The sequence below is a fragment of the Alosa alosa genome, chromosome 1 (assembly GCF_017589495.1).
Source record: "Alosa alosa isolate M-15738 ecotype Scorff River chromosome 1, AALO_Geno_1.1, whole genome shotgun sequence".
Taxonomy (NCBI): domain Eukaryota; kingdom Metazoa; phylum Chordata; class Actinopteri; order Clupeiformes; family Clupeidae; genus Alosa; species Alosa alosa.
Window position 1 is genome coordinate 40215321 of NC_063189.1, and position 20943 is coordinate 40236263.

Below are 20943 nucleotides of genomic sequence, written 5' to 3' on the forward strand. Positions count from 1 at the left end.
ATGGGGGTGGGGTTGTATAAAATGAATTTTACATGTGAAATCTATGAACTAATCATGTTTTGGTACTTGTTGTCTAGCAGATACCAGTGAGACAGTTAGAATCATATATGCCTTTCAGCGTGATTTATTTTTGTGAAAAAAATGTGCTGGACTGGGCGGCGGTCATATTTTGTACCGCTCTGCGGTACATCTAGTTTCTGGTGTTATTGTTCTGTCTTGACAAATTGGGGCAAGTGACCCTATCCACAACGCACTGCATGATAGTGGACCTTACTCATTATTCAATATGCCCATGCATATTGAACTATTTCTGTAATTGGGGAAACTGATAGTCGTGGGAACGTTCTCAGGGTGGTTGTCTGATGAAAACTGAACAGCCAGGGTTTCTCGAAGCGACTTCGGAAGAATGCGTGAACCTGATTGGTTAGTTGGTCAGCTTGACAACCAGAGGCTGGGTGGTAACTGTCTGTGGAAGAAGACAACAGAAGAGAAAACAATCAAGATTACGCAGTTTTACAACAAAAACATTGCGACAGTGCGACAGTAAATCCCATAGACTGCCTATTGAATTCATGCATACGTAGAGACAAGCCGGTGAGTTCAAATCTTGTGTCGCTCCCTTGTTTTTGTTCTTGTGGAAGTCAGAGGAAACGGGGTTTGGCTGGTAACGTCAGCTAGCCGACGCATGTCTTCGTACGGTTTGCTTAGCCATTCGCATTCTCTGGCTATGTCATGTTCTGAATCTGTCATAGCCCCCGATTTGAGTGCGTTGCTCAGTTTCCACTATGGGTAGTGGTAGTTGCTGGCTTATCAAACCCTTCTGGCATGCGACATATTTATATCTGAAGCATCGCGCAATTGTGTAATTGTATCTACATTTTACTATTTTATTATTTTGAAGCCCCGGCATTTAACAATTGGATTTATCTCAGGTAACCTAGCATACAGGGATGCGATTGAGTCCGTTATCATCTAGGATAACGTTAAGTCGCTTGTTAGCAATCTAGTTAGTATCAGAGTCAATTAGTCTTTCATGACAGAGTGTGTAACCGTAGCACATGGAAATTGTAGTCAAATGTGTTTTTCTTCTTGGTATGTTACGTCTAACGTGCATTGATCCACCAGATATTCTTACGGATCCGCCCATGTGGATGTAAAGATAGCTGGCTGGCTAGCGGTTAGCCATCGCTAATAATCAGCCATAGTCAGGCTAGCCTTCTGTTCATGTTGAACAGCAATGATGTTTACTGTAGCAAACTTAACTACGGTAGTTCATGATGGAGAGTCGCATGACAGCACTGACTGACTGCATTATCTGTTCTCTCAAAGTTTCCCACAGCTGAACGATGCTGTTAATCCGTTTAAGATTAGTTTAACTTTAAATTGTGCCCTGTGATGTTTTTAGAACTGGTTGTCTTTGACATTCTTGAAATAACTTTGACAGAAAGTTTGTCGCATGTTATCCCTTTGCATAAACCTATACTAGCTACTTAACTGTTTTAGATTGAAAAGTTTGCTGTTTACTTATACATGATGTCATTGTTGTGCCTGAACGCGTTCATTGAACGAAAGTTCATGAACTCGTTCATATTTTGAGCGAACATGTACTGAATTTACTGTATTACTACTGATGAACGGTACTCTGAACTCGTTCATTCTGGTGTCTCTGAACGGCACGCTCCCTCAGTTTAACTTCGTTCAATAGGGTGCCAGATTTCTACAGAGCCTGCCACGCGAAAACCCGGCTAAAACACACCGTAAACAGGCCTTAATATTGCAGCATGTACAGTAGGCCACCATTTCTCAAACTATGGGCCGTGGTCCGCAACGTGGACAATGCTGCAGAGTGAAATTATTCCCGGGGCATCGTCTGATAATTTGCTGCGCAATTGATCAAGGAACCGCGGACAGAAAAAGAAAACAAACGTTTTTGCAATTAGTAGGAAATATGCATGTGTGTGCACGTCTGTGCGAGAAGCAGCTCGATAACGTTGGTATCAAAGCTAAGCTTCAACCTATTGGAAGGCTATTTAATTATGAAACGACATTTAATAGAATGACGTGGATTTATGCAACTTTCATAAAAAACAGAGCACAGACTATATAATACACTGTCTAGCATTAAGTATTAAAGTCAGCCAAATGTAATTAAATAGCATATAAATATTCTATCAGTGTATGATGCTTGCATGAGGAAAACATCCCAAAACAATGGGACACATATAATTGCTGTTGTTTTGAGAAGTATTTCTCATGCAAGCATCATGCAACAATGCTATTGTAGGCCTACTGTAATTATATTTTACATAAGTAAAGCAGTACTCTGATGTGCATGTTTTCACAAACTTTTGTGAACAATCTTAGCACATTAAACATTGACTGTTTTGAAGTGCATGTATAGCAATATAGTATAAAAATAATAATAATTGTGATATCATTATAATTTGATGGGGGGTGGGAGGAGGGGTGGGTTCATGTAGGTGGGCCCTATGACCCCAAAGTATGCCTTGAATGGGCCTCAGGTCAAAGAAGTTTGAGAAAGGCTGATGTAGACGACAAAGCAGCAAGGAGGCATTGTATGATCATTTAAACAAGTTTTATGACAAGGTCGGTGTGGATGGGAAAAATCGTACATTTCTGTGCAAACTTAGGGGCAGCCGTGGCCCACTGGTTAGCACTCTGGACTTGTAACCGGAGGGTTGCCGGTTCCAGCCTCGACCGGTGGGCCGCGGCTGAAGTGCCCTTGAGCAAGGCACCTAACCCCTCACTGCTCCCCGGCGCCCGCCCGTTGTAGCAGGCAGCTCACTGCGCCGAGATTAGTGTGTGCTTCACCTCACTGTGTGTTCACTGTGTGCTGTTTGTGTTTCACTAATTCACTGATTGGGTTAAATGCAGAGACCAAATTTCCCTCACGGGATCAAAAAAGTATATATACTTAAACTTTGCCCGCACTTCAGTCACATCCACAGCAAACCTGAAGCGGCACATTGAACTGAAGCACCTGGCTAGCCTTTCAAGCTATGTGCAAGCCAATACAAAAATCAAAAGACAGTCAAGACAGATCCTCAACCCAAAATAACTGCATTCTATATGGGCTGTGGCAATAATTTTGAAAAATAATAGCTCGCAGCAACATATGAAAAAAAAGAACTATGAACTAATTCATTTTTGGAAAGTGTGAACTTAGTTCAAAATTTTCAATTATGAACTATGAACTGAACTAGTTCATTTTAAAATTTGTGAACTGAACTTTGAACTAGTTCACGTAGAAAGTGAACTTTCCCAACACTGCCTGATGTCATGAAGATGACCTTATGTCTTTTAACTCATATCCATTTTAGCTGGACACCATGACTGCCGAGGAGATCATAAATGTGAAGGAAGTCGAGATCATCAAAGTGATCTTGGACTTCCTAAACTCCAGAAAACTCCACATCAGTATGCTAGCCCTAGAAAAAGAGAGTGGCGTCATCAACGGCCTCTATTCTGACGACATGCTCTTTTTAAGGTATTTCAATTCTATATGTTATTACTAATATAGGGAAACAGATGCCTTATACTTGATTGAATAGTTCCTGGAGCTTTTCTTTCAGTTGTGCCAGGAAGGGGCATTCCTAAGGGTAGCCGGACATTGAGAGACTGAATGAGTTAGGCCTCCTTTTCAACTCAACAAGTTGCAGTTTTTAACAAAGTGACCATTCATGTGTTCTGTCTTTCATTGTTCCATTAATTACACTGTGCATGTGATAGCTGGTGCATTTCAATGTAGAATAGACAAATCGTTCTTGAAGATTTGTTAAAGCTCAAGTTCGCACAAGGACATGGTTTTGCTGCAATAATGTTGCCGTGTCAGATGAAAATTACCAAACTGTTTGGTTTTGTTTTCTGTGATCTGACCTTTGTCCTGAATAAGACAACTCATCTTGGATGGGCAATGGGATGAAGTCCTGCAATTCATTCAGCCCCTGGAGGGCATGGACAAGTTTGACAAGAAAAGGTGAGCGTGGACAACTCCTCTGTCCAATTAGTTAATCATCCATAGATACACCATGCATCTTTTGTTCATTACTCTCTAATAAGTCATGCTACAGTTCGCCATTTTGCTTATAACACTGGGATAGGAATAAGAGATGGTGGGGCAGATAAGCCTTAAGACTTTCTCCAGCGTCCCACTGAGCTACGGGAACTGATGTGATAAATCCCTAGAGATGTTACGGTAGTAGTGAGTGAACTGGCGTCAGTTTCCAGAGACAAGCAGCTCTTGACGAGTCATTTTGTGTCTACAGATTCCGCTACATCGTCCTGAAGCAGAAGTTTCTGGAAGCGCTGTGTGTCAACAACGCCATGTCTGCGGAGGACGAGCCCCAGCATGTGAGTGACGGGTGTAACTGTGGGAACAGTGATTACAGAGCAGCATTCTTTTTTAAAAGCACTTTTCATCTTCTGAAGCACTGTGTAGTGGTGTGGTGTGGCAGACAGATTAAAGAGACATTAAAATACAATTTCAAATACTGTTGAAAAATGCAGAAGATACAAGTTCTTTGTCAGTATCTTATAAATAACCTTCTACTACTGATACTTCAAACAATAATAGTACAGAAAAAGTTGTTAGAGTAAGCCTCTTGTCTAAAGTAGAGGAAGTGATTACAATAAGAGCCTCTCGTCCAGCAGGATAATTAGGGTGATGGCGGCCAGAGGATTTCAGAGGAACATGATGTCACTCATAATATACATGTACTGAAGGGTGGTCAATACATTATAGTGATGCTAGTGTCAGCAGTACATGAAACATCTATGTACTGCAGTACTTAAGAATGCTTTCTATGAAAGTGGTCTGAGCTTCATGGTCTATCATACAAATGTAGATGGCAGATGTAGATTTTATGTACTGAATGTATGCTATGACATCCCATCATCAGTGCAACTAACTTCTATCCTGTTGGGAAAACATCTCAAAATGCAGTCTGTGCCCATGAGGTAGTATTGGCCTAAATGGCAAATGCTGCCAGGGTTTTATCAAGTCTGGCCAGGTTAGTCTGCTGCTTGGCTGCACAGTTCATTGACATTTAGCACAAGTGAATGAGCTGCTTTGTTCCCAATGTGAAAAACCTGAAAAATTATGTATGCATTCCAGTCATTGTCTTTACTAATAAAGCAGCTGAGGTATTTATTGGGTGCTGGTACTTTTTCTGAACTTGTATGGCATATATTATGTATTATATACATTATATGCATGTTATTATATGGTATTACATGTGCCACATCTTTACCCGCTACTTGAGCACAGCTTTTGTTCTGCGTCCTGTGCTGCGCAGATGGAGTATACGATGCAAGAGGCGGTGAAGTGCCTACACGCCCTGGAGGAGTTCTGCCCGTCTAAAGAGGACTACAGCAAGCTGTGTCTGCTGCTGACGCTGCCCCGCCTCACGCACCACGCCGAGTTCAAGGACTGGAACCCCAGCACGGCGCGCGTCCACTGTTTCGAGGAGGCCTGCGTCATGGTGGCCGAGTTCATCCCGGCCGACCGCAAGCTGAGCGAGGCAGGCTTCAAGGCCAGCGGCAACCGGCTCTTCCAGCTGCTCATCAAGGGCGTGCTGTACGAGTGCTGCGTGGAGTTCTGCCAGAGCAAGGCCACGGGCGAGGAGATCACCGAGGGCGAGGTGCTGCTGGGCATCGACATGCTCTGCGGCAACGGCTGCGACGACCTGGACCTGAGCCTGCTCAGCTGGATGCAGAACCTATCGGCTAGCGTCTTCTCCTGCGCCTTCGAGCAGAAGATGCTGCAGATCCACACCGACCGGCTGGTCAAGCCGGCCAAGACCGGCTACGCCGACCTGCTCACGCCGCTCATCAGCAAGCTCTCGCCCTACCCAGCGTCGCCGCTCAGGCGGCCTCAGTCTGCCGACACCTACATGTCGCGATCGCTCAACCCGGCGCTGGACGGGCTGTCGCACGGGCTGGCCGGGCAGGACAAGCGGACCGGGGGGTCGGGAGGTGGTAGCGGTGGTGGTGGAGGAGGAGGAGGGGTAGGGGGAGGAAGGGGGATTATCTCACCCATGTCGCACTCCTTCGCCAACTTTCAGTATCCAGGCGGGCAGGGGTTGAGCCGTAGCCTGATGATGGAGAACTCAGAGTGCCACAGCATCTTCGAGGAGTCTCCAGAGAGGTAAGGAAGCTGTTGTTTATGTTTATGAAGTTAGCAGTATGTTTAGTTGGATATCTGTTTTTGTTTTCCTATTTGTACTCCCTTGCAGCCACAAAAACAACCAATGTTTTTGCACTTGAGCTCATTAATATTTAATTCATATTTTATATGTAATATTTTATATTAATATTAGATGGAAATAATAGGTAGCTTGCATATTTATTACATTGCTGTTAAACACTACATCAGTGGTTCTGTAGGTGTGACATTCATCAGTTGGGTGTTCAAAGGTACATTCAAGTGAGGGGTTTTCTGAAATAGGTCAAATGTAGCTGCATGCAATGCTAGCCAGAACAGAATCTCCAAGCTGTTTGCGCATTTTGTTTACTCCTTAAGCCTCTGGCAGTTTTGCATGGAAGTGCAGCACAGTGCAGTGGTAATTATCTGGTAAGGAGTGTGGGTTTCAGCCTCCAGTAATGTGGGCTCTCCCTCTCTCGCTCTCTTACTGTTCTCTCTGGTTGGCCAGCTCCAGGACTGACACGCCCTCAGACAAGATGATGAACTCGGCGGGACCCCAGAAGCAGAGGCCAGTCTCAGCCCCAGGAGAGGACGCCCCGACACTGGAGAAGAACGAGGTAGGACAAGGGGCCAGTAACCTCCAACCAGAGGGCTCTTGCAGCCACTAGCATCCAATCAGATAGCTCAGAGGAGCTACTACTAGCATCCAATCAGAGAGCTCAGAGGAGCTACTACTAGCATCCAATCAGAGAGCTCAGAGGAGTCAGAAGCATCCTCAGAAGCATCCACTCAGATAGCTCAGAGGAGCCAGTAGCATCCAATCAGATAGCTCAGAGTAGCCACTACTAGCATCCACTCAGAGAGCTCAGAGGAGTCAGAAGCATCCTCTCAGATAGCTCAGAGGGACCAGTACCATCCAATCAGATAGCTCAGAGGGACAGGTAGCCTCCAAACAGACAGCTCAGAGGAGCCAGAGCTTGAGAAGGGGGTCAGGAGGAGCGCAGCACAGAAGTAGCCTTGAAAAAAAATGGAAATAGAAAAGTGTCAGAAGCTAAATATACTCAGAGTATTCTCCTTATCCAGCACCCAGCATCTGGGTTTGGTACATCTGTTGATAAATTGAGAGCATGGTTTATTAGAGACTAGCCTGGCTGACACCAGCGCAATCCTCAATTGAGATATTGGTCTGGGCACTCTTGGTTCACTTTTGATTTACAAGGGTCGTAACTAGCGGTCTGGTCTTTTCTGGTCTCCAGGCTAACTACAGACTTTTTTAAACAATGCTGCCTGTAATGGCTTCACATAATTAGAGATTTCCCTTTTTGTACTATGTACATTTGGGATATGTTCAGATGGCATGTCTGCTTGGGTGTGGTATAGTAGAGGGCCAGATCAGGACCTGTGTTCTCTTCCCTGCCATCTGAGTCCAGGCTGGGTGAATTTACTACCAACTGTCACCATTAAACTGCCAAAGGCCCCTGAGCAGAATCGCAAATCAGCACACACAAGGTTCACCTTCAGCTCTCAGGATGTCATGGTTTACTGCCCCCTCATGATTGGCTGTCACTTGGCAGTGGTGGCGTGACGAATTGCAGTGATCAATGGTATCAATGGTGGGGGGGGTCTGTTATTGCGGTGCCCACAGAGCAGTGATCCACCTCTTCCTCCTTCTGCATTTGCTACTCCTCCTCCTCTTCCTTCTCTTCATCTTCCTTCATCTGTCCCCCCTGCCCTCCATTTTTCTGTGTCTGGCCGCAGGCCAGCATTGACCTGGGCCTGGGCTGCCGGCAGAGGAAGTGGTGGACTCAAAGGGGAAGTGTTCTGTCTGCAGCCTGCAGTGAGAGAACAGGGTGGGGTAGCATTGCTGTGATTGTGATTCCCCTCTTTCTCTCTCTCTCTCTCTCTCTCTCTCTCTCTCTCTCTCTCTCTCTCTCTCTCGAGCGCACGTGCATGTTCTTGCTTTCTAAAGCTCTTTAGGAATCTCTTGGAAGCCTGAAAACATGAGCTGTCCATTCAGGCGAGGTGGAGAGTCTATGCCAAGGAGGGGGAGAAGTTGTTTGTGTGGCTATCACAGATTGAGCAGCAGAATCCGTGGGAAATCTTCTGCAAATAAATGCTCGCTTCAAAACGAAATCAGAAGTAGTTTCTTTTTGTGAGAATTTCATTTAAAAGAACATATTTAGGGTGAAATGAGTTGGCCTGCTGAGGGCTCCAGATGGACAGATTGGATAGGATCACATTATCTTGATGCTGTACCCAGGAGGTTGGCAATTCTTCAGAAAGCAATCTTGGCTCCCTGGGTGTAAATATCTCTGTGCCTGGCACTATTTGCCATCTAATTGGATTGTGTACTTTAAAGCTGTAACTGCCCTCTAGATCTGCTAGCTCACTTCAGACATGGTGGAGTCTGCTTGTTCGCTAGCCTAGGTCCTGTATGTGGAACATGGGAATGTCCTACTCTCTCAGGAACCTGACCTTTGGTAGTTGCCAACCCCTCTTGAGTGCCCCAAGCTCTTGCCAGCATTGGGTTGATGCCTGACCAAATAGTCTGGTGGGGCTGACCATAAGAAGGCTACACAGTTATACTAAATACAAGTGTTATTAGATTATCTCTCTTTTCTCAATACCTCTCAGCTCTTTTTATCTCTACCCCAGACTGAACAAATGTGTTTTCTTTGTATCTTTTGTGAATGAATCAAGGTTATTCAGTCTTATTCACCAAGTCATTATGAAATGAGTTGATACAGTGCCAGACACCGTTGGATTTTTCCTCTTTTTCAGTTCTGTCAGACTGTCTCATACTGTGTGTGTGTGTGTGTGTGTGTGTGTGTGTGTGTGTGTGTGTGTGTGCCATGTCTATCCCAGCTGCGGAACTCCACGGAGCAGTTTGAGGAGTACTACCGCCAGCGCCTGCGTGTGCAGCAGCACCTGGAGCAGAAGCAGCAGCAGCGGCAGCTCTACCAGCAGATGCTCCTGGAGGGAGGCGTGCAGCACCAGGAGAGCCCGCCCGCCGACAAGCACAACCTCACCGAGGCCTTCCTCAACAGGTCAGTGTTTAACACACCATAACACAACCTCACCGAGGCCTTCCTCAACAGGTCAGTGTTTAACACTCTATAGCACAACCTCATCGAGACCTTCCTCAACAGATCACTATTTAACCCATTCGCGCTGGATGCTGCATGACGCAACATTGACCCTCCCGCTGGATGCTGCGTAGCGCAGCATGCTTTTTATTTCATGTTTCTAGGTGCTACAGAGGCTTAGATATTAAATTTTGGTAGACGTTGACAATTTTTAGTATGTTTTCAGAAAACCCTCAGGAAATAAGGTTATTTCCTATATACTCCCACTTGGACAAATCATTCAAAATAATTTGATTTCATATCATAGCTATGCAGATGACACACAAATTTACTTAGCTCTATCACCAAACAACTATGGTCCTCTTGAATCTATGTGTCAGTGTATAGAACAAATCAACACCTGGATGTCTCAAAATTTTCTTCAGCTGAACAAAGAAAAACTGAAGTAATTATATTTGGTAAAATGAGGAAAGACTTAGGGTTGCCACTCTCCTTGACACAAAAGGGTTGAAGGCAAAGGATACTGTTAAAAACCTTGGTGTATTAATTGACAGTGATCTAAATTTCAACAGCCACATGAAAGCGATAACTAAATCAGCTTTTTACCACCTCAAAAATATTGTCAAACTCAGAGGGCTGATGTCAAAACATGACTTAGAAAAACTCATTCGTGCATTTATCTCCAGCAGGGTTGATTACTGCAATGGACTGTTCACAGGCCTTCCTAAAAGACTATTAAACAGCTTCAGGTGATACAAAATGCAGCAGCTAGGACTCTAACAAAACTAAAAGAACTGACCACATTACTCCAATTCTTAAGTCCTTGCACTGGCTTCCAGTAAGTCACAGAATTGACTTTAAAGCACTATTGCTTGTTTATAAATCAGTAAATGGAGCAGGACCTAAATACTTGTCAGACATGCTTCAGCAGTGCACACCTTCTCGTCCTCTCAGGTCCCAGGTGAAAAACCTGCTAGTAAAACCTACAGTTAGAACTAAACATGGTGAAGTTTTTTTTTAACTGCTATGCGGCTCAGCTGTGGAACCAACTTTCGGATGACATTAAAAAGGCCCCAACTGTAGCCAGTTTTAAATCTAGACTTAAGACCAAACTGTTCTCAGGCGCTTTCTGCTAACTGTGCCGAAGTTACAAATTCTGAATCTGCCTCGATAATTATTCTACTTTGTCTTTTATTACTTTTTTTTACTACTTTTGCCTTTGTTTTTGCTTACTAATTATTCTTTATTTTTAAATGATTTTACCTTGTGTTTTATGTTTTCTTTTTATTATGATCTTTACCTTTTAACTATTCTTTGACTATATTGCCCTTCTATGCTTTTATTTGTTATTATCGTTTGGTTTTGTTTATGTAAAGCACATTGAATGACCTCTGTGTATGAAATGTGCTATATAAATAAACTTGACTTGACTTGACTTGACTATTTAGTCTAGAATGCCATAGGATTCTATAGGCGTTTTTAGCAGGCATTTTAGGAGTAAATGGGTTAACACACCACACACCTACCCATCAATTAAACCTTAAGATAAACAGATATTGCGTTATTGAAACCGTTAAAGCCACCTGAATTGTATCATCCCAAAAGTGCCTACGCTCCCTCTCAACTAGTAAAATCCTGACTAATAAACCCTTTCACAACACAGTCAGTCCTCCATCCAGATCCATTCCACCGCAACTGACATCTTCATGTGTTATCGCACTGTTTTCACCACAAGTAGGTGAGGGTTCAGTTCATTTTTCATGAAGGCATTAATTGGATTTGAATGCATGACAGGGGGATAGCAGAGCTGAAATGATTGGAGTTATCCCAACAGCGCCTGTTGATCACTGCCAACTCCTCTCTGCCTTTGAGCTGGCCTTCTAATTTTATCCTGAGAGCTGCTGTTCCGTACAGTCACACGTATGCATGCACACATACACACACACACGCACGCACGCACACACACACACACATGCACGCATTCACTCACACTTACAGTCTCGCTCACAGGGCTTTATATAGGAGGACAGTCAGACACCAGCCTGGCACACTCCCTCGGGGTTAGTCTGTATGAACTCCCCTGTACTCAAACTGTGTTGTGTTGAGGGAGGAGGTCAGGGTGACAGAGTGTCCCCTAGCAGGACATCTTTAGGGAGAGGGCGTCCTCACCCTCCTCACCCTCCTCTCCTCCTCACCCTCCTCCCTTACCCCTGCAGGGAGCCCCTGGTGCCAGCCTCCCTCTAATGACTCACAGCCTTTTCATATGAGAGTAAGTCCCACAATGGGGACTCTTTTCCACCATCAACTGTGATAAAACCAGTTAGTCCTTCACTAGTTGGAGAGGATTAAGGCTGATAATCGTTACTGATAAGGGCCACATTTGATTACACAGTCGTCATTAATATATAAATGACGAGTAAAACAAATCTGATAATAGAGATGATATATACATCTAGTAGTACAGTTAAATGTAGGATGTAACAATGTCATATACAATGTAATATTTTAGTAATTATGTAATTATTTTTATAACTGTAGTAGTCGGTCAAATTTTTAAAAAGGAACAATAGAGAATTCTATAAATCTAGTCATGGAAGCACTTGTCATTTAAGAATTCCTGCTGTGTGTGTCTAATAAATAATTTGGAAGGGGGAGGGAGATCAGAGAGGCTTTGTCCTCTCAGGAGAGTCTGGCGTGGAGCGCCATATGTCAGTAATAAGATGATAATGAGATTTATGACCTGTCTTATGGCCATGTGGAGGCCAGTAATAGTGAAATGATACAGCATAGAGGTGTGCAGACTCCAGACACAGACTTCAAGGTGGTGTTAATGTGTCTACAAGAGTTGGCACCTCACAAGACACACACCACACACACACACACACACACACACACACACACTATGCATGACAATGAGCCTTGTCTGTTATAAGTCCCATAAGGGATCCTTGGGCCGTGCGGGGGAGTTTGCGTTGTACAGGAGAGAACAAGGGAGGATGAGGTGAGGAGAGGGAACACAAAGCCTGGCAGGGAGCCCCAGATGGTGCAGTGTGGCCAGGGAACAGAGGGGGGGTGTCAAGGGGGGTAAACAGCTCCCTGGAGAGAAGTGTACACACACACACAGACACTTTCTCTCTGCTAACTTTTTTTTCTTTGCCTGCACCCCTCCCCTCTCCTCTTTGTGTGTTTTAGCTGATGGTGTTTGGGCTGTGCCTGTACACACAGAGCTCAACACCCACGATGCACCTGTTCTGTCTGTCTGTCCTGGAGGGGGTGTTATTATTGTGTGTAGAGCTGAGTAGATGGCATTTAGGGACATGCCGAAAGGTCATGTCTCATGTTCAATGCTGGATTACACCAGACCTGGTTTTCTCTGGGAGTGTGCTTTGGTTGTGCCATGCTTGTATATGCTTGTTGTGACAGAAGGGTTTGGGAAGGTTAGGGTTTAGGGTCAGTGTACCACTTTCATTTCAACTCCATAGGTTTTCATTTGAGTTCTATTCTTAGATTCGTTTCCATCTCCTTTGCATTCAAATTGTGTTTGAATACCCGTAGTAATATATTTAAAAACAAACTGCTTTGGTGGAGATCTCATTTAGAGTAAACCCAATAATTGTTTTTAGGTGATCCCAACATATACAGATGATGAGTCAGATAGACTCGGATTTTCTATGCGATAACATCATTATTTTAGTGCCCCTCTTTGTCCCTAAATCTCTACATGCCTGCATTATGCTATATTACTGTATAAGGATCATGCTTTACCAAATGATACCAGTTGTGTTTGTAGGCACATGAGAACCCAGGACGTGTGCAGCTGAGCTGGCTGGTGTTCCTTAATGTGTGCAGGTCCATCCAGAAGCTGGAGGAGCTCAACGTGGGCATGGACGACCTGGGGGAGGACGTGCAGGCCCTGACCCAGCAGTGCAACGGCCAGGCGGAGAACGGCAGTACCAGCGTCGTCTCCGATATGTCCAGCTCCCTGGGGGACGTGGTGGTGTGCAGCACCCCGCAGAGGACGGCCATGAGGCAGGGGGCTCCGCCCATCAGCGAGTCCCCAGTCCGCTCCCCAAGGTCAGACTCTTCAACGCTTTCGGACAACCAATTGATTAATCGGTGAAATAATCAAAAGATTAGTCGATTATGAATACAATTGTTAGTCCTATTATAGATTTATATATAAATTTACATTCTGCATTTCTATATTTATGATATTTGTGTGTGAGAGGAGCAAGTGGAGTGTTAGTCATATGTGCTTGCCATAGTCATCAGTGCGTTAGTAATGTGAATTATTATGCATGAATGCCAAGTGTAGTGTCAGATATTACATAATGAAACAGAAGCAGTTGCTCTTTTATTGCCAAAGCACATGCAGTATGTTTCAGTATTAAGAGATTATATTCTAGATTGGTGGCTCCCTGCTTTGGATTGGAAATTGTAAATAGTCCCTGCTTTGGATTGTAAATTGTAAATAGTCCCTGCTTTGGATTGTAAATGGTAAATAGTCCCTGCTTTGGATTGTAAATTGTAAATAGTCCCTGCTTGCTCTGTTGGGTGCATGTGTAGTGTACTGTATGTACCTGCAGACTTACCCATGAAAGCAGCAGTCATTGTTAATGATGTTTTATTTTCCTCCAATAGGATATACAGTGCAATACAACTTTCTAAAATATAATGTTGTAAAATGACTAAAAGGGGACATTTGATCAAGAGTTGTTTAATTGATAATTTTGCAATCAGACTTGCGTAGGTGACCTTTAATGTCCCTGTTCTGTGCCCAGTGTCCAGCGGGATAAGTCAAAACCTGGCTCAGGACTGGAGGATTCTGGTGGCACCAAAACCCCCTCCAAGGACCCAGAGGTGAGTTATTAAAGGAAGTTGATGTTATTTTCATTTTCATATTATGTTATATAGGTATAAGGTAAAACGGATAAAGAATTACTATGAATATAAGTGAAGCTCCCAGATTCTCTTCGGCACCACTTCAGAATGTTGATAGAGCAGAGTAGCTAACCTCTCACAGACTCTTCCGGAATCTCCCCTTAGCATCCCGACCACTCAGCTTAATAGCTGCTCAGTTACAAACTACTTGGTGCATGGCTTTGCGACTGTCAGGTCATGTCCACACATGTAACTGTAAAACTGTGCGTTAGCTTCAAATAGAGCTCATTTGATGCATTTTCATGCATAATTTTCCAGATTTGATTCCTTTAGCCTTTGGCACAGTGTTCTTCAGTGTGCGGAGTGTGTACGGATGCATTACATCCTAGTACATACTGTATCTTTGCATGTAACACCAGATTCATTTGTAAGAACATTATTTGACCAATCCGATATAGACTTACCATGTATGTAACATGTATGCACTGGTAGTTATAGTGCACTAATTAGGGAATGCATACTAGCTATCTATTTACAACATACTGACGTCTACTTGACATGGACTCGGTGATATGGTACAGTACGTGTTCAGTGAAGGGTGTGTGCTTGTCTTGTGAGTTTGGAAGTGGACAGTAGGTCTGTTTGGACATGAGGCAGGGGTGTGTCTGAGATACAGCTGTTTGTGGACTGTGTGGGTTCATTGGTGGGGTTTTAATTAAGGCTGCTGTCTAAGCTGCTCGGCCCCTGCTGACTCAGTCACACAGTCACACTCTCTTGTCTCCCACAGAGATGTAAACACACACACACACACACACATATACATCTACACTCTCTTACACACACGGATACATCTACACTCTCTTATACACACGCATGCAGTCAGAAAAAGAGACATACACATCTCAGTCACTAGGCAGAATTACAAATTCAAGATTTGCATGTAGTAGTAACATTAACGTTCTAATCTGTGTGGGGGATTAATTTTGTCCCTTAGATTAGAAGGGGCCAACACTCTGCACTGTCGTGTGTGTGTGTGAAGATTGTGGTGTGTGTGTGTGTGTGTGTATGAGAGAGAGGATGCATGTCAGTGTTATCTGGTCATCCTGTTACACTGGATTAATTTGTGAAGCCTGTTGAGTCTTGCTCATCGGGTCATCTCCGGGTGGCGTCTTTCCGTCTGGCGCAGGGTGAGAAGGCCAAAGCCACGTTTGTGGCCGTCAACACTCTGGAGGACACTCAGGCGGTGCGCGCTGTCGCCTTCCACCCCACGGGGGCGCTGTACGCCGTGGGCTCCAACTCCAAAACACTGCGTGTGTGTGCCTACCCAGACGCCCTGGACACAAGGTGAGCACAGACACAGCTGGTAAAAGGTCCCAGTAATTTTTTTTTTTTTTTTAAAGTCTGAACTCTAATGTACAATTGTCAAATGAAGTGTTGAGGATGTTTCTCAACTTATTGGGTTATTTGGATAACATCCACAGTGTAAATAACAGAGGATCAGGATGCTAACAAAAACTAAATAAACACATAATAAACAAACATGTACTGTAGGTCACTAAGGATGAAACCATCCGCTAATTTGAGTCCATTAAAGTCAAAGTCAAAGTCAAAGTCAGCTTTATTGTCAATTTCTTCACATGTTCCAGACATACAAAGAGATCGAAATTACGTTTCTCACTATCCCACGAAACGTAATTTTGATCTCTTTGTATGTCTGGAACATGTGAAGAAATGGGAAACCAAGTGTTTGTGCATTGAGTCGAGGTGTTTGGGTGCTTGTTGTGTGTGGCAGGGGGTCAGGAACACCCAAACCGCCGGCAGTCCGCTTCAAGAGGAACAAACACCACAAGGGCTCCATCTACTGTGTGGCCTGGAGCCACTGTGGACAGCTGCTGGCCACTGGCTCCAACGACAAATATGTGAAAGTACTGCCCTTCAACGCAGAGACCTGCAACGCCACAGGTGTGTGTGTGTGTGTGTGTGTGTGTCTAAGACAATGAGAGGAGTATGAAGCTGATTATACGTGGGGAATTTTAACAATGTTACTGGGTAATGTTCCTCATTATTGTGGTTCTGGCATGTTCCCATTGATATTGGGAATACATGGGGCTATGTTTTGAGCAATGTTGCTGGGCGATCACTTAACCGGTTCCATATGCTCTGATTGGATGATCATGATAATATGGCTACTGATGATCGTCTAGTAAAAAATGTTGACCAGTATCAATGGGAATGTACCGGTATAACAATACTAAGGAATGTTGACCAGCAACATTCACAAATGAGTTGACTTGTGTATTATAAGCCCAAGATTTAACGTCGTGTCAGGATACTTTCTCTGATGCCATTATTACTACTTCCTGCGAATCAGCTCTCAGCCATCTGGTAGTTTAGTACTGTCGGTAAATAACACTGGACTGACATTGACATGGTGTGTGTGTGTGTGTGTGTGTTTTGCAGGCCCTGATCTTGAGTTCAGCATGCATGACGGCACCATTAGAGACCTGGCCTTCATGGAGGGGCCGGAGAGTGGGGGGGCCATCCTCATCAGTGCCGGCGCTGGGGACTGCAACATCTACACCACTGACTGCCAGAGAGGACAGGGCCTGCACGCGCTCAGTGGACACACAGGTACACACACCAACACACACACACAAACACAAACAGAGAGACTACACAGACTTAGGTTCCCATATTTGTGTATCCTCCTCTCAGGTCACATCCTGTCTCTGTACACCTGGGGAGGCTGGATGATTGCGTCCGGCTCCCAGGACAAGACCGTGCGGTTCTGGGACCTGCGGGTGCCCAGCTGTGTGAGGGTTGTGGGGACAGGCTTCCATGGCTCAGGTGGGTCCCACTCCAATATAAGTATAAGTAAGTATATATAATCTTTTGATTCCGTGAGGGAAATTTGGTCTCTGCATTTATCCCAATCCATGAATTAGTGAAACACACACAGCACACAGTGAGGTGAAGCACACACTAACCCGGAGCAGTGAGCTGCCTGCTACAGCAGCGCTCGGGGAGCAGTGAGGGGTTAGGTGCCTTGCTCAAGGGCACTTCAACCGTGTATGTGGGCATAGGACAGCAGTGCTCAACCACTTCCCCCGCCCACATTTTTCCTACTGGGTCAGTGATCGAACCGGCAGCCATTCGGTTCCAAGCCCAAAGCCCTGACCAGTAGACCACGGCTGCCCTCACGCTTCCCTGGCTACGGATGCTGGTATTTACACTCACTACGAAGAGATAATGTAACGGGCAAGAGATAAGAAAGGAGCATGTTAAGCTTGGGAATGCATTAGAGAGGAAGAGAAGAGGTTAGCCAAGATGTAGCAACGAGACACGATGGAATGTTCATGGAATTCAGCGACTTGTAGCGAGTTCTGGCGAAATGTATCTGCTAACAATGCCAAGCGTCTTGTGACAAAAAAAGCTAATCTCAACTTTTGAGGCGAGGAGTGATGACCGAGGAGTGAATCTGCACGTGTGTATGGAATGCGGCTGTTGACCCGTCCTTGACCCAGCTGCCCTCGTTGCCCCCACAGGTAGCCCTGTAGCGTCCGTGGCCGTGGACCCCAGCGGGCGCCTTCTGGCGACGGGCCAGGAGGACAGCTCGTGTATGCTGTACGACATCCGCGGGGGGCGCATGGTGCAGACGTACCAACCCCACGGCAGCGACGTGCGCTCTGTGCGCTTCTCCCCAGGAGCGCACTACCTGCTCACCGGCTCTTACGACACCAAGGTCATGGTCACCGACCTGCAAGGTGAGGCTACGAGTGCTTCAGGTTGGGATCAGAACCAGTCAGCTACAGAGCATCTGTGTGTGTTTGTAGAAGTAAGGACACATTGGACAGTTGTAATGTGTTTGCTATGCATCTATCCATGTTTTTCTTTTCATATAGGTGAAGGTTCATTTTGTCGATTCACAGCACTGATAATGTTTTTTGTTGCTTGCGTTGTTTGTGTGTGTTCTGAAGGAGACCTAACTAAGCCTCTGCCCGTGACTCTGGCGGGTGAGCACGGGGACAAGGTGATCCAGTGCAGGTGGCACACACACGACCTGTCCTTCATCTCCTCCTCCGCTGACCGCACAGTCACCCTGTGGGCGCAAAGCGCCTAGGAGGACAAGCAGCAGAGCCACCTTTAAGCACAGCACAACACAGCACAGAGCAGACTAGTACTTTTCCTCGCCACCAGGGGGAGACGTAAGCACGCCAAGACCAGAGCCGTAGATAGGTCTCTATACACGACTCTGGCCCAGACCTAAACACACTCCACAGCAGTGTCCCTCTTTCTCCTGGCAGAGGGTGTCATGGGGAATGAGTTCATGTTTCAGTGTGCCACAGAGTGTGTGTGCATCTGTGTGTGTGTTTCTGTGTATACTGTGTGTGTGTGTGTGTGTGTGTGTGAGCGAGAGAGAGAGAAAAAGAGAGAGAGAGAGAGAGAGAGAGAGAGAGAGACGATGAAATGAGGATGTGTACAGTATTGTAGTTCCTGCACCTTTTGTGTTAATTTATTATATTAGTCTATGTGCTCATGAAATGCTTCTAAAAATGATATACCTTCTCTTGACCCAATACCGTATATACTGGTAACAAGACTCAAGATGTTTCCAGTCCATGTGCATACTAAAAAGGTGAAAGAGCTGTTCTGTCAGAAAATGAAAATCATTCCTACTCTGTGTAGACTCCAGACTCTTTCCTGTGTAGTGTCTCAGAATGATGTGATCCGCCACATTCCAATGTGCTCGGAAAATAATGAGCATAAAGCAAGAATAGATGCTTTAGCTGAAATGTTGCTCGGTTGGTGCCTTGTGAATTAGGTTCCAGTTTTATCCATTTAAAAAGCTTTACTAATGATAGAAACACAGGTTATGCCACCCTTCTGTGAAAGATCTGTGTATGTGTGTGTGTGTGTACAGGGGTTCCTGTGTGTCTGTACAGCAAGTCTATCTTATCTTAGAGCAGGCTGAGAAATATAAGGTGAAACTCCTGTAAACACTTCTCCAAGTTATCTGTGCAAAAAGACTGCAAGCGCCTCATCTCACCAATTCCATGTTCTTTGCATAGTTGTAGTACAGATAATAATAATAATTATGATAAATTAATGACAAAGCATGATGTGAAAATTTCGGCATTCCTTTCTGGTTCCATAGTCCTTTACTGGAGCATGCGTGTAGCTGCTATTACATGAAGATCAAGTTTTAAGTGCTGCAGACATTTGATCCATTATGAGGCACTCAGTCGGGTAGAAGAACAAAGCAAGTTTCCCAGATAGATGCTGCTGACCGGAGCAGCCAGATCAGAGCCATAGCCAGGTGTCTCTCTAGGTGTTCTCTTAGTGTTGCTGAAGTATTATTTGGATTTTGCAAACGGCCGCTCAATGCTGTCTGAAACCTTTTGATCTGTAATTAGCAGTGTTCTGTAATTATTTGGTAACTATAAATTGATGTTCTATGGCAGCCATCATTGTGCCCGTTGACCTGGCTTGCTTGCGTTTGCAGTTCCACAGAAGTGCGTATGCAGTGTGAACCTTGGGGTTTGGATCAAATATTTGAAAATTCAAAGGCTCATAGGATACATGTTGTAGAACTGTATAGTCTGTTTTATCTCCTTATAGTGTCATACTGTATAGTGGCATTGACAAAATGTAACTGAGGGTTGTGGTCTTCTCAAAAGGGAACAATTTTGTCTGAGAAGCATGTCATTCTAACTATTTTTTAATATTGATTTTCAAAAATGTATTAGTGGCTTGATGTTATGTTAATGTTGCACTTTTTCACAAGGAACTAATATTTTAAAATGTATATTTAAGTTAAATATTTTTGCTTCATGTACAGTCATTTATTTTAACAAAATGATTTACTAATCAGTGAACTAATTCATATTTATTGTTTTATTTTGATGTATATTATAATTTCTTTTAGTTTCTTTAAGTATCTTGTTAGCTTTTATATAAATATGGTGTAAAAAGCGACCAGTTCTGAAAAGTGTGACTGCTGCTGCAATGTTGGAGTAAAGGCCTTTCTGTCACTCATCACAGGCTGAGGTGCTGTTATTTATGTATATAAATCCAGGAGATGATGGTAAAATACTACTAGTAATGAAAGCATGGTGAAACATCACTGAGGTTGTTAATTTCAGCAAGGGACAGAAATGAACTGAACCGCTGGAGGTGACGCAGGCAGTTAGCTAATATGTTAAAAAGTTACGCTTTTTAGGGATTCTTTATTAAAATATAAAATATATTTTAAAAAATTCCAGTGAGGCTTTGAGTTGTACAATCAAAGTTGTGGTCATCTATATCTTGTCTATAGGCTGTGCAGAACAGCCACCATACGGGTCTCAAAACATTTGAATATCATGAAAAAGTGTTTTTTTCCCCGGTATATTTCAAATACTGAAACTTTCATATAATATAGATTCAATACACATAAAGTGAAATATTTCAAGCTTTCTTTTGCTTTAGTTTTCATCATTCATCTTTATGATTATGGTATAGGCCTACAGCTAATGGAAATCATAAATCTTACAATACAAATACAATTTTGACATACCATTAAGCGGAATCTGGTTAAACAGCTTATGTATTTTATGAAAACCTTCCAGATGTTATAACATTAACTGAGACATGCCCTACCTTCCTCCAAACCATACGCACTAGTCCTGTAGTAGCCTAATGTATTTCCAATGCAATGCATTGGTTTTCGGGGTATGGCTATTCGGACCAAGTGTTGTGTGCATCCAAAAAATGTCAGTGTGAACGTTCATATTCCTACACATAGCTATCGCTAGAACTTCGGAGGTGCAGGTG

At 44.1% G+C, this 20943-nt stretch overlaps 1 protein-coding gene across 3 annotated transcripts; it reads left to right on the forward strand.

Annotated features, from left to right (window-relative positions):
- Positions 1 to 227: 227 nt before the first annotated feature.
- Positions 228 to 20166, forward strand: wdr47a (WD repeat domain 47a). 3 transcript variants are annotated; one of them, XM_048235798.1, is made up of 15 exons: positions 229 to 594; positions 3342 to 3508; positions 3914 to 3997; positions 4287 to 4371; positions 5316 to 6166; positions 6672 to 6780; positions 9029 to 9210; positions 13099 to 13323; positions 14031 to 14109; positions 15317 to 15474; positions 15923 to 16092; positions 16591 to 16761; positions 16846 to 16977; positions 17676 to 17894; positions 18108 to 20166. In XM_048235798.1, exons 2-15 carry the CDS (start codon positions 3351 to 3353, stop codon positions 18248 to 18250), a joined length of 2766 nt encoding a protein of 921 aa, XP_048091755.1. In that variant the 5' UTR covers positions 229 to 594; positions 3342 to 3350; the 3' UTR covers positions 18251 to 20166. The 3 variants fall into 3 exon arrangements, with proteins under 3 accessions (XP_048091641.1, XP_048091755.1, XP_048091679.1); XM_048235684.1 differs by having other exon boundaries at positions 228 to 594; positions 16591 to 16977; XM_048235722.1 differs by lacking the exon at positions 229 to 594 and adding an exon at positions 745 to 932 and having other exon boundaries at positions 16591 to 16977.
- Positions 20167 to 20943: the final 777 nt, after the last annotated feature.